At 37.1% G+C, this 19,968-nt stretch overlaps 1 protein-coding gene across 1 annotated transcript in view; it reads left to right on the top strand.

The window, feature by feature from the left end:
- The window catches only part of rx1 (retinal homeobox gene 1), a 27,802-nt gene extending 20,581 nt beyond the window's left edge, over window positions 1–7,221 (top strand). The window contains exons 4-5 of the mRNA XM_062027734.1: window positions 1,794–2,038; window positions 5,992–7,221. Of these exons, the coding sequence (XP_061883718.1) occupies window positions 1,794–2,038; window positions 5,992–6,444 (698 nt within the window). The 3' untranslated portion in view covers window positions 6,445–7,221. The remainder of the gene's footprint in view (window positions 1–1,793; window positions 2,039–5,991) is intronic.
- Window positions 7,222–19,968: the final 12,747 nt, after the last annotated feature.

Raw genomic sequence — 19,968 nt, 5'->3', positions numbered from 1 at the left:
CCTTTTCTAACATCCCATAATACAAAACCTATTTTATTTTATTTTATTGTATATTTATTTTATTTTATTGTAGGCTATATGCCACTAGGAGCTCGCAGCTACACAACAGCTGAGCACACAATAGCACACAAGCTGAACAAATGAAATAAATGTTTAAGGATATATTCTTCAATATGCACAAGCATGAAATATTACTTGTACACACACAAAGTATAGAAAGTATCCAGTAACAAACGTGTCCGCGTCATTCAACTGTACCATGATTAAGTTAAACTTAATGAATTATTGTGGCCGGTAGGTGTCGCCAAAAAATAAAAAAAATAATTACCACCCCACTTCAACTTAAAGATAGCATAAGTCCATTCCAGACGATTAATAATAAATAGGTTAGTGTTTTTTATACCGACCATTGTTGTCTCTTTGACTCATTTCACTTGATAAAACCTTTTCTAACATCCCACAATACAAAACCTAATTTATTGTAATTAATTGTATTTTATTGTATAGCAGCTACACAACAGCAAAGCACACAAGCTAGACATACGAAATAAATGTTTATGGATATATTCTTCAATATAAACAAGTATGACATTTTTCTTATACACACACAAAGTATAGAAAGTATCCAGTAACAATTGTGTCCGCGTCATTTAACTAACTGCACCATTTGATGAATTATTGTGGCCGGTAGGTGTCGGCAAAAAAATAACAAATAAAAATAATAATAATTTTAAAAAATAATAATAATTACCAGTCCACTTCAACTTAAAGACAGCATAAGTTAATTCTAGACGCTTAATAATTGTTCTCTTTTTCACTCATTTCAGTTGCTCTTGTAAATTTGCAACTTTATTATCACTTTTCTTGAAAAAAAAATACAACTTTATTCACGTAACCTCACGACTTCTATGGAAACACATATAATACACATATAATAACACATCAATTAAATATATACAACAGTTTTGTGTTGAACACAATTATTTGACATTAAAGTTTGTATTATCTAATTTTTTTTATTTTTTATTAAAAAACATATTTACCACCCCACTTCAATTCAAAGATAGCATAAGTCCATTCCAGACGATTAATAATAAATAGGTTAGTGTTTTTCACACCGACCATTGTTGTCTTTTTGACTCATTTCACTTGATAAAACCTTTTCTAACATCCCACAATACAAAACCTAATTTATTGTAATTGTATTTTATTGTATAGCAGCTACACAACAGCGAAGCACACAATAGCACACAAGCTAGACATGCGAAATAAATGTTTATGGATATATTCTTCAATATAAACAAGTATGAAATGCTACTTATACACACAGAAAGTATAGAAAGTATCCAGTAACAATTGTGTCCGCGTCATTGAACTGCACCATGAGCTTAATTTGATGAATTATTGTGGCCGTTAGGTGTCCCCAAAAAAAAAAAAAAATAATAATAATAAATAATTACCACTCCACTTCAATTTAAAGACAGCATAAGTTAATTCTAGACGCTTAATAATTGTTCTCTTTTTGACTCATTTCAATTCAATAATTTTGCAACTTTATTATCACTTTTATGGAAACACATATAATAACATATAAATTAAATATATGCAACATTTTTGTGTTGAATACAATTATTTGACATTGAAGTTTGTATTATTTCATTATTTTTTTTAATTTAAAAAATATATATTTTTGCATGAATGCACACGTGTTAAAAGGACATTTGTTAGTCAAATGAATGAAAGAATAAATCCATTTTTCAAAAGTGTTCATGAGTTTGCATGTGTGCGAGCAGACGCTGAGCTGTACAGCCACAAGTGCGAGGAGGAGCTGAGGAAGAGCGCGGACAGCGAGGAAGGCAAGTCCCCGGAGTCGTGCCAGGACGAGCAGCCCAAGAAGAAGCACCGACGCAACCGCACCACCTTCACCACCTACCAGCTGCACGAGTTGGAGCGCGCCTTCGAGAAGTCCCACTACCCTGACGTGTACAGCCGCGAGGAGCTGGCCATGAAGGTCAACCTCCCCGAGGTCCGAGTCCAGGTAGGACCGATTAGAAGAATGGACATTTACCCTACTGGACGCTAGCAGACATAGAGGTGTCACGGTGTATGTCCGTACACAGTGTGGAGCCGCTCTTCTATGTTAATAACAGCAGCTCCATTGCAGCAAATAAGCTACTTTTTGTGTCATTATCAAGTAGCATTATCACTGGAGGACAAATCAACATGTTTTACACTGACAAAGAGCTAGCAAGACCAAATAGGGATGAGTACCACTCACATTGAACCGATACAGTAATAATTATTGATACGTTTGTGTGTTATTAAATGTTAATTGTTATTGATGATGCATCTTATTTTATTATCATATTCCTGAGTGTCATTTGCAAGTATGACGTTAAGTTGCAAGACACTAGGAGGCAGTAGTGTGTAGTTTATGGCGTGTTGGCTCGTCAGTTCAGTCTTTGATGAATCTAGTCTTTTGTTGCGCCCTAAAAAGTGTTAATACTGCAGCAAATAAGCTACATTTTGCATCATTATCAAGTATTATTATCACTGGAGGACAAAACAACACGCCAAGAGCAAGCAGGACCAAATAGGGATGGGTGCCATTCACATTTGGACCGATACGGTACCAGTTCTTGATACTTTTGTGAGCGTTTTTAAATGTTAATTGTTATTGATGATACATCTTATTTTATTATCACATTCCTAGTTTATGGCGTGTTGGCTCGTCAGTTCAGTCTTTGCTGAATCTAGTCTTTTGTTGCGCCCTAAAAGGTGTTAATACTGCAGCAAATAAGCTACATTTTGCATCATTATCAAGTATCATTATCACTGGAGGACAAAACAACACGTTATACACAGACAAAGAGCCAGCGGGACCAAATAGGGTTGGGTGCCATTCACATTTGACCCGATACAGTAATAATTATTGATACTTTTGTGTGTGTTAGTAAATGTTAATTGTTATTGATGATACATCTTATTTTATTATCATATTCCTGAGTCTCCATTTGCAAGTATGACGTTAAGTTGCAAGACACTAGAAGGCAGTAGTGTGTAGTTTATGTTGGCTCGTCAGTTCAGTCTTTGATGAATCTAGTCTTTTGTTGCGCCCTAAAAAGTGTTAATACTGTAGCAAATAAGCTACATTTTGCATCATTATCAAGTAGCATTATTAAGTAACATTATCACTGGAGGAAAAAACAACACGTTATACACTGACAAAGAGCGAGCAGGACCAAATAGGGATGGGTGCCATTCACATTTGGACCGATACGGTACCAGTTCTTGATACTTTTGTGTGCGTTTTTAAATGTTAATTGTTATTGATGATACATCTTATTTTATTATCACATTCCTGAGTCTCATTTGCAAGTATGACGTTAAGTTGCAAGACACTAGGAGGCAGTAGTGTGTAGTTTATGGCGTGTTTGCTCGTCAGTTCAGTCTTTGCTGAATCTAGTCTTTTGTTGCGCCCTAAAAAGTGTTAACACTGCAGCAAATAAGCTACATTTTGCTTCATTATCAAGTAGCATTATCACTGGAGGACAAAACAACACTTTATACACTGACAAAGAGCGAGCAGGACCAAATAGGGATGGGTGCCATTCACATTTGGACCGATACGGTACCAGTTCTTGATACTTTTGTGTGCGTTTTTAAATGTTAATTGTTATTGATGATACATCTTATTTTATTATCACATTCCTAGTTTATGGCGTGTTGGCTCGTCAGTTCAGTCTTTGCTGAATCTAGTCTTTTGTTGCGCCCTAAAAAGTGTTAATACTGCAGCAAATAAGCTACATTTTGCATCATTATCAAGTAGCATTATCACTGGAGGACAAAACAACACGTTATACACTGACAAAAAGCCAGCAGGACCAAATAGAGATGGGTGCCATTCACATTTGGACCGATACGGTACCAGTTTTTGATACTTTTATGTGCGTTTCTAAATGTTAATTGTTATCGATAATAAAATTTAATTTTTTTGCAACATATAAAAAATGAGCAGGTTATAATAAATATTGTCCAGTTGTTATATATTGTGTTGTTATCATGAAGTTGCAATTACAGTTACAGGACGTTAGATGGCAGTAGTGTACAGTGTATGGATGGATCTAGTCTCTTGTTGCGCCCTAAAACGTGTTAATACTGCAAGTATTGGGCTTCTTAAACCCCAGCAGTTTGACTGTAACGTTGTGGTCTTCATTAACGCGTTTGGAGGTGTTGAAATCGCCATGTAAAATTGCCCATGCTAACCAGTAGCATGTCAATAGCAAAGCCAATGTATATTAGCATCAAGCTAACGCATTTTTGGAAAAAGCGAGGCCTTGCTTAACTTACGTTGGGGGTGTTTTTTTTGTTGTTGTTGTCGTCATTGAAAATTGCAACGTTACCTAGAGGTAGTTTGGCTGAGTCGGCTCTCAGTGCTGCTGGAGTGATCGCCGAGAGTCACGCATGTATTATATAAATATAACGGATTTATAGTTAATAATGAATATAATTTGATATTAAGAGAATGTGAAAGTACTACAGTATCTTGTTTACTTCCGTGACGACACCCTTAAAGTTTTGACTTCTGTATCACTTATGATACGTCAGGCGTTGTCGGGCCAAAACCCTCCTGTGTCCACGGGACTTAGTTCTTGAGTTTGTAAACAAAAACGACAAAAATGATCGACCACATACCGATACTGTTGATATCGATCCACCTGTGTTTATGTTCACCAGTTCTAGCTCACGGCTACCTCCTATAGTGTGTAGTGTAGCATGCTCAGCTAGTCCTCGTCCTCCAGTGATAATAGTACATGGTTTAATTGCTGGACTTAGAAGTGGCTTTGCACAGTGGAGGGGCGTTAGCTAGACTGTGTCATCAACGGTATCACTATCGTGGATTTAGTTGATATTGTTTATAACAATGGGGAAAAAGACATTATGTTTTTTTTGGTGTGCAGATTGATACACACACACCAAACAAGGGGAGTCAGAGCTTTTCTTCCTGTCACTCACACACGCTTGAGTACAAAAAAAAAAAAATTTAAATGCTTCCACGTTGTCCTCCAGGTGCGCTTTCAGAACCGCAGAGCTAAATGGCGGCGCCAGTGATAATAATACATAGTTTAATTGCTGACTTAGAAGAGGCTTTGCACAAGTGGAGGCGCGTTAGCCGCGTGCGAGAATGTCTAAGCTAGACTGTGTCACTCTCGTTGATTTGGTTGCTGTTGTTTATAACAACGAGAAAAAGACGTTTTGGTGTGGAGATTGATACACACACACCAAACAACGTGAGTCAGAGCTTTTTTTCCCGTCACTCACACAGGCTTGAGTTTAAAAAAAAAAGCCTAATGCCTCCATGTCGTCCTCCAGGTGTGCTTTCAGAACCGCAGAGCTAAATGGCGGCGCCAGTGATAATAATACATAGTTTAATTGCTGACTTGAAAGAGGCTTTGCACAAGTGGAGGCGCGTTAGCCGCGTGCGAGAATGTCTAAGCTAGACTGTGTCACTCTCGTTGATTTGGTTGCTGTTGTTTATAACAACGAGAAAAAGACGTTTTGGTGTGGAGATTGATACACACACACACCAAACAAGGTGAGTCAGAGCTTTTCTTCCTGTCACTCACACACGCTTCAGTAAAAAAAAAAATTTTTTAAATGCTTCCACGTTGTCCTCCAGGTGTGCTTTCAGAACCGCAGAGCTAAATGGCGGCGCCAGTTATAATAATACATAGTTTAATTGCTGACTTGGAAGTGGCTCTGCACAGTGGAGGGGCGTTAGCCGCGTGCGAGAATGTCTAAGCTAGACTGTGTCACTCTCGCCGATTTGGTTGCGATCGTTTATAACGAGAAAAATACGTTTTGCTGTGGAGATTGATACACACACACACACCAAACAACGTGAGTCAGAGCTTTTCTTCCTGTCACTCACACACGCTAGAGTAAAAAAAAAAATGTTTAAGCGCCTAATGCCTCCATGTTGTCCTCCAGGTGTGGTTTCAGAACCGCAGAGCTAAATGGCGGCGCCAGGAGAAAATGGACGCCGGCGCCATGAAGCTCCACGACTCGCCGATGCTCTCCTTCAACCGCCCGGCGCCGGTCCACAGTGCCATGGGACCCATGAGCAACTCCCTGCCCCTGGACCCCTGGCTGACCTCGCCCCTGTCGAGCGCCACGCCGGTCCACGGCCTGCCGGGCTTCATGGGCCCCGCCCAGGGCCTCCAGCCCAACTACCCCGCCCACGGCTTCCTCAACTCGGGCCCTCACGCGCCCATGGGCCAGGGGATGGCCGGCATGGCGCCGCCGCCTTACCAGTGTCCGGCGCCGTACCCCGACAAGTTCCCGGGGGAGGACTTGGACCAGCGCAGTTCTAGTATCGCCGCACTGAGGATGAAAGCCAAGGAACACATCCAGTCCATGGATAAAACCTGGCTACCCATGTGACTAACAGGAAGTGACACTGGCTACCCATGTGACTAACAGGAAGTGACACTGGCTACCCATGTGACTAACAGGAAGTGACACTGGCTACCCATGTGACTAACAGGAAGTGACACTGGCTACCCGTGTGACTAACAGGAAGTGACACTGGCTACCCATGTGACTAACAGGAAGTGACACTGGCTACCCATGTGACTAACAGGAAGTGACACTGGCTACCCATGTGACTAACAGGAAGTGACACTGGCTACCCATGTGACTAACAGGAAGTGACACTGGAGCTGAGCATTTAGGGACTTTTCACATTTTTAATATTTGTAATTTTTGTTTTTTACATCTCAAGTCATGAAGCGCGTGAGTGACGACTTTTTCTACTTTCTGCTGTTCCTATTCATCTGTCCCGCGTCATTCCTTCGTTGCAGCGTTTAAAAAAACAAAACAATCAAACTGCCAATTTTTCATGAACTAATAATCAACATGCAAAACTATGGAGGAGGATTAAGGCGACACTGAGATCAATAACATTCATTATTTGATATTTTTCCACAAACAACAAAATGTGTAAGATCACATGTTGTTTACCTCCTAATTTTAGGAGGAATTTCTTGGGAAATTTCGACTTAATTCGGTTTTTATCTTCTCAAAATGTTCTCCAAATTACAACTTCATTTTTGCAAGAGTACGTTTTGTTTAAAAATAAAAATTCTGGTGAAATTCCAACATTTTTATTGCAACTTTTCTTCTCTAAAAAAACATGACTTTATTTACGAATCCTCTTTTTCTTTTTTTTTATGGAAATTCATTTTTCTTTATTTTCCATATATTTTATTATTATAATATTATTATTATAAAATAACTTTATTTTTGCAAGAGTACATTTTGTTTAAAAATTAAAATTCTGGTGAAATTCCAACATTTTTATTGCAACTTTTCTTCTCTAAATAAACATGACTTTATTTACGAATCCTCTTTTTTTTTTAATGGAAATTCAGCTTTTTTCTTTATTTTCCATATATTTTATTATTATAATATTATTATTATAAAATAACTTTATTTTTGCAAGAGTTCATTTTGTTTAAAAATTAAAATTCTGGTGAAATTCCAACATTTTTATTGCAACTTTTCTTCTCTAAAAAAACATGACTTTATTTACGAATCCTCTTTTTTTAAAAATGGAAATTCAGCTTTTTTCTTTATTTTCCATATATTTTATTATTATAATATTATTATTATAAAATAACTTTATTTTTGCAAGAGTACATTTTGTTTAAAAATAAAAATTCTGGTGAAATTCCAACATTTTTATTGCAACTTTTCTTCTCTAAATAAACATGACTTTATTTACGAATCCTCTTTTTTTTTTAATGGAAATTCAGCTTTTTTCTTTATTTTCCATGTATTTTATTATTATAATATTATTATAAAATAACTTTATTTTTGCAAGAGTTCATTTTGTTTAAAAATTAAAATTCTGGTGAAATTCCAACATTTTTATTGCAACTTTTCTTCTCTAAAAAAACATGACTTTATTTACGAATCCTCTTTTTTTTTTTTAATGAAAATTCAGCTTTTTTCTTTATTTTCCATATATTTTATTATTATAATATTATTATTATAAAATAACTTTATTTTTGCAAGAGTTCATTTTGTTTAAAAATAAAAATTCTGGTGGAATTCCAACATTTTTATTGCAACTTTTCTTCTCTAAAAAAACATGACTATTTACGAATCCTCTTTTTTTTTTTTAAATGGAAATTCAGCTTTTTTCTTTATTTTCCATATATTTTATTATTATAATATTATTATAAAATAACTTTATTTTTGCAAGAGTACATTTTGTTTAAAAATAAAAATTCTGGTGAAATTCCAACATTTTTATTGCAACTTTTCTTCTCTAAAAAAACATGACTTTATTTACGAATCCTCTTTTTTTTTAATGGTAATTCAGCTTTTTTCTTTATTTTCCATATATTTTATTATTATAATATTATTATTATAAAATAACTTTATTTTTGCAAGAGTACATTTTGCTGAAGAAAAAAACCCATATTAGTTTTACAATTTTATAAAAACTTTTCTACCTCTTTGACTTTTCTTCTAAAATTACTATATCTATTTTTTATTTTTTTTAAACACAACTTTACTTAAATATTCTGACTTCATTCTCATCAAATGACATCATTTGCAGTTTTCAGTGTGGCCCTAATGTTTCTTTATAGATTTGTCACAGAAGTGTTTCCCTACATTTGCTTTAACCTTCATTTTGGCATTTTTGTGTGAAAAAAGTAGTAAGTCCCTCAAATGTGCAGCGACGCGTCCTATGAGGGGCAGCGACGGGCTCAAGATGCATTGGATGGTTTTTCAAAATAAAATCCATGAAGGCCAGCAGAGCTCCTTCTAAGAGGGAATATACCAAAAAAAAAAAAAAGAAAGAAAAGAAATCATGGTTAGTTGCTTTTCTGGAGAAGGAATGTAGCAAGAAGAAGAATGTAGCAAGAAAAAGAATGTAGCGAAAAAAGTGCAGGCTAGAGAGCAAGAAAAACAACTTTTGTTAATATTTTCCTGCCTGAGTGAGTGTTGGCAGCTCAGTGTTGAGTGTGTGTGTGTGTGTGTGTGTGTGTGTGTGTGTGTGTGTGTGTGTGTGTGTGTGTGTGTGTGTGTGTGTGTGTGTGTGTGTGTGTGTACGTGCATACTTCCCTCTTTGTTGGCCACTATTGATCCAAGTAGGTTGTCTTTGTCTGCAGTGGGGGGAGGGAGGGGGGGGGGGGGAACGGAACCATTGTTGGTCTCAATCAAAACAGGAGAAACTTTGATTGTAGCTGCTGTGTTCATGAGTGACACTTTATATCGCTTGTGTTCATGAGTGACACTTTGTCGCTTGTGTCCATGTGTTCATGAGTGACACTTTATCGTTTGTGTTCATAAGTGACACTTTGTCGCTTGTGTCCATGTGTTCATAAGTGACACATTGTCAATTGTGTCATTGTGTTCATGAGTGACACTTTATATTGCTTGTGTCCATGTGTTCATGAGTGACACTTTGTTGCTTGTGTCCATGTGTTCATGAGTGACACTTTGTTGCTTGTGTCCATGTGTTCATGAGTGACACTTTGTTGCTTGTATCCATGTGTTCATGAGTGACACTTTGTTGCTTGTGTCCATGTGTTCATGAGTGACACTTTGTTGCTTGTATCCATGTGTTCATGAGTGACACTTTATATTGCTTGTGTCCATGTGTTCATGAGTGACACTTTGTTGCTTGTGTCCATGTGTTCATGAGTGACACTTTGTTGCTTGTATCCATGTGTTCATGAGTGACACTTTGTTGCTTGTGTCCATGTGTTCATGAGTGACACTTTATATTGCTTGTGTCCATGTGTTCATGAGTGACACTTTGTTGCTTGTGTCCATGTGTTCATGAGTGACACTTTGTTGCTTGTATCCATGTGTTCATGAGTGACACTTTGTTGCTTGTGTCCATGTGTTCATGAGTGACACTTTGTTGCTTGTATCCATGTGTTCATGAGTGACACTTTATATTGCTTGTGTCCATGTGTTCATGAGTGACACTTTGTTGCTTGTGTCCATGTGTTCATGAGTGACACTTTATATTGCTTGTGTCCATGTGTTCATGAGTGACACTTTGTTGCTTGTATCCATGTGTTCATGAGTGACACTTTGTTGCTTGTGTCCATGTGTTCATGAGTGACACTTTGTTGCTTGTGTCCATGTGTTCATGAGTGACACTTTGTTGCTTGTGTCCATGTGTTCATGAGTGACACTTTATATTGCTTGTGTTCATGAGTGACACTTTATATTGCTTGTGTCCATGTGTTCATGAGTGACACTTTGTTGCTTGTATCCATGTGTTCATGAGTGACACTTTGTTGCTTGTGTCCATGTGTTCATGAGTGACACTTTGTTGCTTGTGTCCATGTGTTCATGAGTGACACTTTATATTGCTTGTGTCCATGTGTTCATGAGTGACACTTTGTTGCTTGTGTCCATGTGTTCATGAGTGACACTTTATATTGCTTGTGTCCATGTGTTCATGAGTGACACTTTGTTGCTTGTATCCATGTGTTCATGAGTGACACTTTGTTGCTTGTGTCCATGTGTTCATGAGTGACACTTTGTTGCTTGTATCCATGTGTTCATGAGTGACACTTTGTTGCTTGTGTCCATGTGTTCATGAGTGACACTTTATATTGCTTGTGTCCATGTGTTCATGAGTGACACTTTGTTGCTTGTATCCATGTGTTCATGAGTGACACTTTGTTGCTTGTGTCCATGTGTTCATGAGTGACGCTTTATCGTTTGTGTTCATAAGTGACACTTTGTCGCTTGTGTCCATGTGTTCATAAGTGACACATTGTCAATTGTGTCATTGTGTTCATGAGTGACACTTTATCGCTTGTGTCCAAGTGTTCATGAGTGACACTTTGTCGCTTGTGTCCATGTGTTCATGAGTGACACTTTATATTGCTTGTGTCCATGTGTTCATGAGTGACACTTTGTTGCTTGTGTCCATGTGTTCATGAGTGACACTTTGTTGCTTGTATCCATGTGTTCATGAGTGACACTTTGTTGCTTGTGTCCATGTGTTCATGAGTGACACTTTATATTGCTTGTGTCCATGTGTTCATGAGTGACACTTTGTTGCTTGTGTCCATGTGTTCATGAGTGACACTTTGTTGCTTGTATCCATGTGTTCATGAGTGACACTTTGTTGCTTGTGTCCATGTGTTCATGAGTGACACTTTGTTGCTTGTATCCATGTGTTCATGAGTGACACTTTATATTGCTTGTGTCCATGTGTTCATGAGTGACACTTTGTTGCTTGTGTCCATGTGTTCATGAGTGACACTTTATATTGCTTGTGTCCATGTGTTCATGAGTGACACTTTGTTGCTTGTATCCATGTGTTCATGAGTGACACTTTGTTGCTTGTGTCCATGTGTTCATGAGTGACACTTTGTTGCTTGTGTCCATGTGTTCATGAGTGACACTTTGTTGCTTGTGTCCATGTGTTCATGAGTGACACTTTATATTGCTTGTGTTCATGAGTGACACTTTATATTGCTTGTGTCCATGTGTTCATGAGTGACACTTTGTTGCTTGTATCCATGTGTTCATGAGTGACACTTTGTTGCTTGTGTCCATGTGTTCATGAGTGACACTTTGTTGCTTGTGTCCATGTGTTCATGAGTGACACTTTATATTGCTTGTGTCCATGTGTTCATGAGTGACACTTTGTTGCTTGTGTCCATGTGTTCATGAGTGACACTTTGTTGCTTGTATCCATGTGTTCATGAGTGACACTTTGTTGCTTGTGTCCATGTGTTCATGAGTGACACTTTGTTGCTTGTATCCATGTGTTCATGAGTGACACTTTGTTGCTTGTGTCCATGTGTTCATGAGTGACACTTTGTTGCTTGTGTCCATGTGTTCATGAGTGACACTTTATATTGCTTGTGTCCATGTGTTCATGAGTGACACTTTGTTGCTTGTATCCATGTGTTCATGAGTGACACTTTGTTGCTTGTGTCCATGTGTTCATGAGTGACGCTTTATCGTTTGTGTTCATAAGTGACACTTTGTCGCTTGTGTCCATGTGTTCATAAGTGACACATTGTCAATTGTGTCATTGTGTTCATGAGTGACACTTTATCGCTTGTGTCCAAGTGTTCATGAGTGACACTTTGTCGCTTGTGTCCATGTGTTCATGAGTGACACTTTGTCGCTTGTGTTCATAGGTGACACTTTGTCGCTTGTGTCCATGTGTTCATGAGTGACACTTTGTCGCTTGTGTTCATAGGTGACACTTTGTCGCTTGTGTCCATGTGTTCATGAGTGACACTTTGTCGCTGGTGTCCATGTGTTCATGAGTGACACTTTGTCGCTTGTGTCCATGTGTTCATGAGTGACACTTTGTCGCTGGTGTCCATGTGTTCATGAGTGACACTTTGTCGCTGGTGTCCATGTGTTCATGAGTGACACTTTGTCGCTTGTGTTCATGAGTGACACTTTGTTGCTTGTGTCCATGTGTTCATGAGTGACACTTTGTTGCTTGTGTCCATGTGTTCATGAGTGACACTTTGTTGCTTGTGTCCATGTGTTCATGAGTGACACTTTATATTGCTTGTGTTCATGAGTGACACTTTATATTGCTTGTGTCCATGTGTTCATGAGTGACACTTTGTTGCTTGTATCCATGTGTTCATGAGTGACACTTTGTTGCTTGTGTCCATGTGTTCATGAGTGACACTTTGTTGCTTGTGTCCATGTGTTCATGAGTGACACTTTATATTGCTTGTGTCCATGTGTTCATGAGTGACACTTTGTTGCTTGTGTCCATGTGTTCATGAGTGACACTTTATATTGCTTGTGTCCATGTGTTCATGAGTGACACTTTGTTGCTTGTATCCATGTGTTCATGAGTGACACTTTGTTGCTTGTGTCCATGTGTTCATGAGTGACACTTTGTTGCTTGTATCCATGTGTTCATGAGTGACACTTTGTTGCTTGTGTCCATGTGTTCATGAGTGACACTTTATATTGCTTGTGTCCATGTGTTCATGAGTGACACTTTGTTGCTTGTATCCATGTGTTCATGAGTGACACTTTGTTGCTTGTGTCCATGTGTTCATGAGTGACGCTTTATCGTTTGTGTTCATAAGTGACACTTTGTCGCTTGTGTCCATGTGTTCATAAGTGACACATTGTCAATTGTGTCATTGTGTTCATGAGTGACACTTTATCGCTTGTGTCCAAGTGTTCATGAGTGACACTTTGTCGCTTGTGTCCATGTGTTCATGAGTGACACTTTATATTGCTTGTGTCCATGTGTTCATGAGTGACACTTTGTTGCTTGTGTCCATGTGTTCATGAGTGACACTTTGTTGCTTGTATCCATGTGTTCATGAGTGACACTTTGTTGCTTGTGTCCATGTGTTCATGAGTGACACTTTATATTGCTTGTGTCCATGTGTTCATGAGTGACACTTTGTTGCTTGTGTCCATGTGTTCATGAGTGACACTTTGTTGCTTGTATCCATGTGTTCATGAGTGACACTTTGTTGCTTGTGTCCATGTGTTCATGAGTGACACTTTGTTGCTTGTATCCATGTGTTCATGAGTGACACTTTATATTGCTTGTGTCCATGTGTTCATGAGTGACACTTTGTTGCTTGTGTCCATGTGTTCATGAGTGACACTTTATATTGCTTGTGTCCATGTGTTCATGAGTGACACTTTGTTGCTTGTATCCATGTGTTCATGAGTGACACTTTGTTGCTTGTGTCCATGTGTTCATGAGTGACACTTTGTTGCTTGTGTCCATGTGTTCATGAGTGACACTTTGTTGCTTGTGTCCATGTGTTCATGAGTGACACTTTATATTGCTTGTGTTCATGAGTGACACTTTATATTGCTTGTGTCCATGTGTTCATGAGTGACACTTTGTTGCTTGTATCCATGTGTTCATGAGTGACACTTTGTTGCTTGTGTCCATGTGTTCATGAGTGACACTTTGTTGCTTGTGTCCATGTGTTCATGAGTGACACTTTATATTGCTTGTGTCCATGTGTTCATGAGTGACACTTTGTTGCTTGTGTCCATGTGTTCATGAGTGACACTTTGTTGCTTGTATCCATGTGTTCATGAGTGACACTTTGTTGCTTGTGTCCATGTGTTCATGAGTGACACTTTGTTGCTTGTATCCATGTGTTCATGAGTGACACTTTGTTGCTTGTGTCCATGTGTTCATGAGTGACACTTTGTTGCTTGTGTCCATGTGTTCATGAGTGACACTTTATATTGCTTGTGTCCATGTGTTCATGAGTGACACTTTGTTGCTTGTATCCATGTGTTCATGAGTGACACTTTGTTGCTTGTGTCCATGTGTTCATGAGTGACGCTTTATCGTTTGTGTTCATAAGTGACACTTTGTCGCTTGTGTCCATGTGTTCATAAGTGACACATTGTCAATTGTGTCATTGTGTTCATGAGTGACACTTTATCGCTTGTGTCCAAGTGTTCATGAGTGACACTTTGTCGCTTGTGTCCATGTGTTCATGAGTGACACTTTGTCGCTTGTGTTCATAGGTGACACTTTGTCGCTTGTGTCCATGTGTTCATGAGTGACACTTTGTCGCTTGTGTTCATAGGTGACACTTTGTCGCTTGTGTCCATGTGTTCATGAGTGACACTTTGTCGCTGGTGTCCATGTGTTCATGAGTGACACTTTGTCGCTTGTGTCCATGTGTTCATGAGTGACACTTTGTCGCTGGTGTCCATGTGTTCATGAGTGACACTTTGTCGCTGGTGTCCATGTGTTCATGAGTGACACTTTGTCGCTTGTGTTCATGAGTGACACTTTGTTGCTTGTGTCCATGTGTTCATGAGTGACACTTTGTTGCTTGTGTCCATGTGTTCATGAGTGACACTTTGTTGCTTGTGTCCATGTGTTCATGAGTGACACTTTATATTGCTTGTGTTCATGAGTGACACTTTATATTGCTTGTGTCCATGTGTTCATGAGTGACACTTTGTTGCTTGTATCCATGTGTTCATGAGTGACACTTTGTTGCTTGTGTCCATGTGTTCATGAGTGACACTTTGTTGCTTGTGTCCATGTGTTCATGAGTGACACTTTATATTGCTTGTGTCCATGTGTTCATGAGTGACACTTTGTTGCTTGTGTCCATGTGTTCATGAGTGACACTTTATATTGCTTGTGTCCATGTGTTCATGAGTGACACTTTGTTGCTTGTATCCATGTGTTCATGAGTGACACTTTGTTGCTTGTGTCCATGTGTTCATGAGTGACACTTTGTTGCTTGTATCCATGTGTTCATGAGTGACACTTTGTTGCTTGTGTCCATGTGTTCATGAGTGACACTTTGTTGCTTGTGTCCATGTGTTCATGAGTGACACTTTATATTGCTTGTGTCCATGTGTTCATGAGTGACACTTTGTTGCTTGTATCCATGTGTTCATGAGTGACACTTTGTTGCTTGTGTCCATGTGTTCATGAGTGACGCTTTATCGTTTGTGTTCATAAGTGACACTTTGTCGCTTGTGTCCATGTGTTCATAAGTGACACATTGTCAATTGTGTCATTGTGTTCATGAGTGACACTTTATCGCTTGTGTCCAAGTGTTCATGAGTGACACTTTGTCGCTTGTGTCCATGTGTTCATGAGTGACACTTTGTCGCTTGTGTTCATAGGTGACACTTTGTCGCTTGTGTCCATGTGTTCATGAGTGACACTTTGTCGCTTGTGTTCATAGGTGACACTTTGTCGCTTGTGTCCATGTGTTCATGAGTGACACTTTGTCGCTGGTGTCCATGTGTTCATGAGTGACACTTTGTCGCTTGTGTCCATGTGTTCATGAGTGACACTTTGTCGCTGGTGTCCATGTGTTCATGAGTGACACTTTGTCGCTGGTGTCCATGTGTTCATGAGTGACACTTTGTCGCTTGTGTTCATAGGTGACACTTTGTCGCTTGTGTCCATGTGTTCATGAGTGACACTTTGTCGCTTGTGTTCATAGGTGACACTTTGTCGCTTGTGTCCATGTGTTCATGAGTGAAGCTTTGTCACTTGTGTCCATGTGTTCATGAGTGACACTTTGTCGCTTGTGTCCATGTGTTCATGAGTGACACTTTGTCGCTTGTGTCCATGTGTTCATGAGTGACACTTTGTCGCTTGTGTTCATAGGTGACACTTTGTCGCTTGTGTCCATGTGTTCATGAGTGACACTTTGTCGCTTGTGTTCATAGGTGACACTTTGTCGCTTGTGTCCATGTGTTCATGAGTGAAGCTTTGTCACTTGTGTCCATGTGTTCATGAGTGACACTCTGTCGCTTGTGTCCATGTGATCATGAGTGACACTTTATTGTTGTGATCATGAGTGGCAATTTGTCGCTTGTGTTCATGAGTGACACATTGTTGCTTGTGTCCATGTGTTCATGAGTGACACTTTGTCGCTTGTGCCCAGGAAAAGTTGTGACAGTGCTGTGTCATATTATGACATAATAATTGTGCAACATGACTCTCTATTGTTCATATTGCAATTTTAACGGCTGGCGTAACTGCAGCAACAATGCTAGTTTTGAGGGTAACGTTTTTACGTTACTTGAAAGAAGCCAAACCAACAAAACCTGAAGAGGAATTGTTGCCAAAATCCTATTTGTAGACGTGTGCGTATATATATATATATATATATATATATATATATATATATATATATATATATATATATATATATATATATATATATATATATATATATATATATATATATATATATATATATATATATAATTTATCATAACCATATATATTTGTGGTTATGATAAAATTATGTGTGTGTATATATATTTACACACAATACATATATACACATAGTACATATATAAGGAAATAATAGGCAAAATTGGCATTCATTTGAATGGATATTTTAAGAAAAAAGTACTATATTGTGACACATGGGAATATATATTTATGTAGCCTGCACTGTGCAAAACATGAGAATAAACAAAACAAAAACTGTATGAAATATATTTACGTCCTGTTTTGTACCATGACAACTTCAAGTAACGACTACATGTTCTGACTCTCTGGGCCTTACCAGGTTCTATGTAGCCGCGGTTCTCACAGGGAACGTCTGCTTCAGAGAATAATCTGTGTCCCCGCCTGGAGAAAAAACTGCACAAAGACCGAGAAGATACAAAAAAAAAAATACATCAAGTTTTTGTTCCAAAAGATCCGACAAAATGCGAATCAATCAAAAACCCAAGCAATTTTTCCTATAGGAAATGAAGTGAATCCTAATAATGTGTTCCAGATACACAAAACACATTTTATAGAGAATAATTCCAGTTTTACAATCACATTTAACTTTATTGAAGACTTTGCTACGAGTTCTTTCTTGATTTCAATCGTTTTTCTCACCTTCTGGATCAAAGTGCTGGCACTCGCAACTTTTTATGGCCCCACGGTGGATTATTTTGCAGTCGGGATTCTTTGTCTGGACAATGTAGTTTGTTAGGTCTGACGTGAGTACGAGAAGCCTGGTGGTAGTTCTTGTTAGCGACACCTGATTGGACGCACACTCCACACCTGCTTTGGGGCCACAAATAAGCCAAAGGTTATCGACAAAACTGCACTCTGTATTTTTTTTTATGTGACAGGTTGTTGTTGTTTTTTCTACTTCCTGTGATTTGTGTTTGGTTTCTCTAGAAATGTGTGTTACAGTGCTAGAATCCCTTCTTTGTTTCCAGGGCAGAAGTGAAGAAAGATCTACTGGAAATAAATATAGTTTGATAGAAGCTGCTTTCTCACTTTCATGTTGACCCGCGTGCCCATTCCCACACTTCCACAGCGCCATCCAAGATTACCAGGGAATAATCGTTCTCATCTGACATACATGCGCGCCCACATTTTTCTTTCTTTCCCTTCTGTCCCTCCGTGTGTCTCTGCTCTTTTCCTCCCCTCCACACTTTGATGGCAGGGTGCCAGCCCGTTAGGAAGATGAGACTCCAATCAATCAGGGCTTCCCAGGGGGGGCCCCCCCGACCACGGGGACCCGGCGCCCTAATTGCCCCCGGCGCATGTTGACGGAGGGTCCGGCGACTCACTTTCCTGGACAGATGGACGGCCATATTGCACGCAGAGCCGTAAACAGCGAGACGGAAATGTTTACATTTTTCTCATCACATCTCACCAAAGATATCAGATGTTATGTCACACCTCGGCGGGGGCCCCGGCTTTGTTCGCAGTAGGGTGTCCATTGTAGTGGAACAGCTCATCAAGTGTTCTAATAATTACTTAATTTTTTTAATTCATTTATTTTTAATACACTTTTTTTTATCATTTTTTAATTGTATTTTATTTTTATTTTTTTAAATTATTATTATTATTATTAAATGTTTTATTTTTAATTTGATTTATTTATTTATTGTTATTACTATTATTATTACTATTTATTGTTATTCCCTCCGCCCCAAAATGGATTAACTCGCTGGAATAAAAAAGACAATATAACATACATCCATAAACGTGGACGCATGTGGAAAAGTGCAATATATTTATCTGTACAGTAATCTATTTATTTATTTTATATGTATGTTTATATATATTTATTTATTTTATATATATATATATATATATATATATATATATATATATATATATATATATATATGTATATATATATGTATATATGTATATATATATGTATATATGTATATATATATGTATATATATATATATATATATATTTATATATATATATATATATATTTATATATATATGCAACTTATTGCTTTTTTATCCTGCACTACCATGAGCTTATGTAAAGAAATTTCGTTCTTATCTGTGCTGTAAAGTTCAAATTTGAATGACAATAAAAAGGAAGTCTAAAGTCTACTAAATAGTAGGGCTGCACAAAAAAATCGGTTCACACTCAAATCGCCATTCTTATTCATCCCGTTTCTAAATTAATTCAAAATATTGAAAAATCAATTTGAAAAAAATTATGAATTAAAATGTGAAAAATTATTTGTTTTTAATTGTATTTATTTGTAATTGTTTTATTTATTGTATTTACTAAATAGTAGGGGTGCAAAAAAAAAATCGATTCACACCCAAATCGCCTTTCTTGTTCATCCCGATTCTAAATAAATCAATAATTTTCAAAAATCTATTAAAAAATGATTAATTAAAAATGTTGAAATTATTTTATTATTGTTTTTAATTGTATTTATTTTTGTTTTATTTATTTATTGTTATTACTAAATAGTAGGAGTGCAAAGAAAATTGATTCACATCCAAATTGCCATTCTTATTAATCCCGATTCTAAATTAATTCATAATTTAGAAAAAATGTATTTAAAAAAAATAATTATTTAAAATGTGTAAAATTATTCATTGCTTTTAATTGTATTTATTTTTAATTGTTTTATTTATGTATTTATTGTTATTACTAAATAGTAAGAGTGCAAAAAAATTGCCTTTCTTGTTCATCCCGATTCTAAATCAATCCATAATTTTTAAAAATCTATTAAAAAAAATGAATTAAAAATATTGAAATTATTTTTGTTTTGAAATGTATTTCTTTTCAATTGCCGTTCTTGTTCATCCCGATTCTAAATCAATTCATAATTTTCAAAAATCTACTTAAAAAAAAAAAAAGACTTAAAATTTGTAACATTATTTTACAATTGTTTTTTATTTTATTTATTTGTAGTTGTTTTATTTATTTATTATTAGTATTACTAAATAGTAGGGGTGCACAAAACACAGATTCACACCCAAATTTCCATTCTTATTCATCCCGATTCTAAATCAATTCATAATTTTCAAAAAACTATAAGATTAATTAAATTGTTTGAAATTATTTTATTATTATTTTTAATTGTATTTATTTTTGTTTTATATCTTTATTTATTATTATTACTAAATAGTAGGGGTGCTCAAACAATCGAATCCCACCCAAATCGCCATTCTTATTCATCCC

Source organism: Entelurus aequoreus, linkage group LG19 (genome assembly GCF_033978785.1).
Source record: "Entelurus aequoreus isolate RoL-2023_Sb linkage group LG19, RoL_Eaeq_v1.1, whole genome shotgun sequence".
In the NCBI taxonomy this organism is placed as follows: Eukaryota; Metazoa; Chordata; class Actinopteri; order Syngnathiformes; family Syngnathidae; genus Entelurus; species Entelurus aequoreus.
The sequence above is the reverse complement of the archived record's forward strand: the minus strand, read 5'-3'. Positions and strand labels throughout refer to the sequence as shown.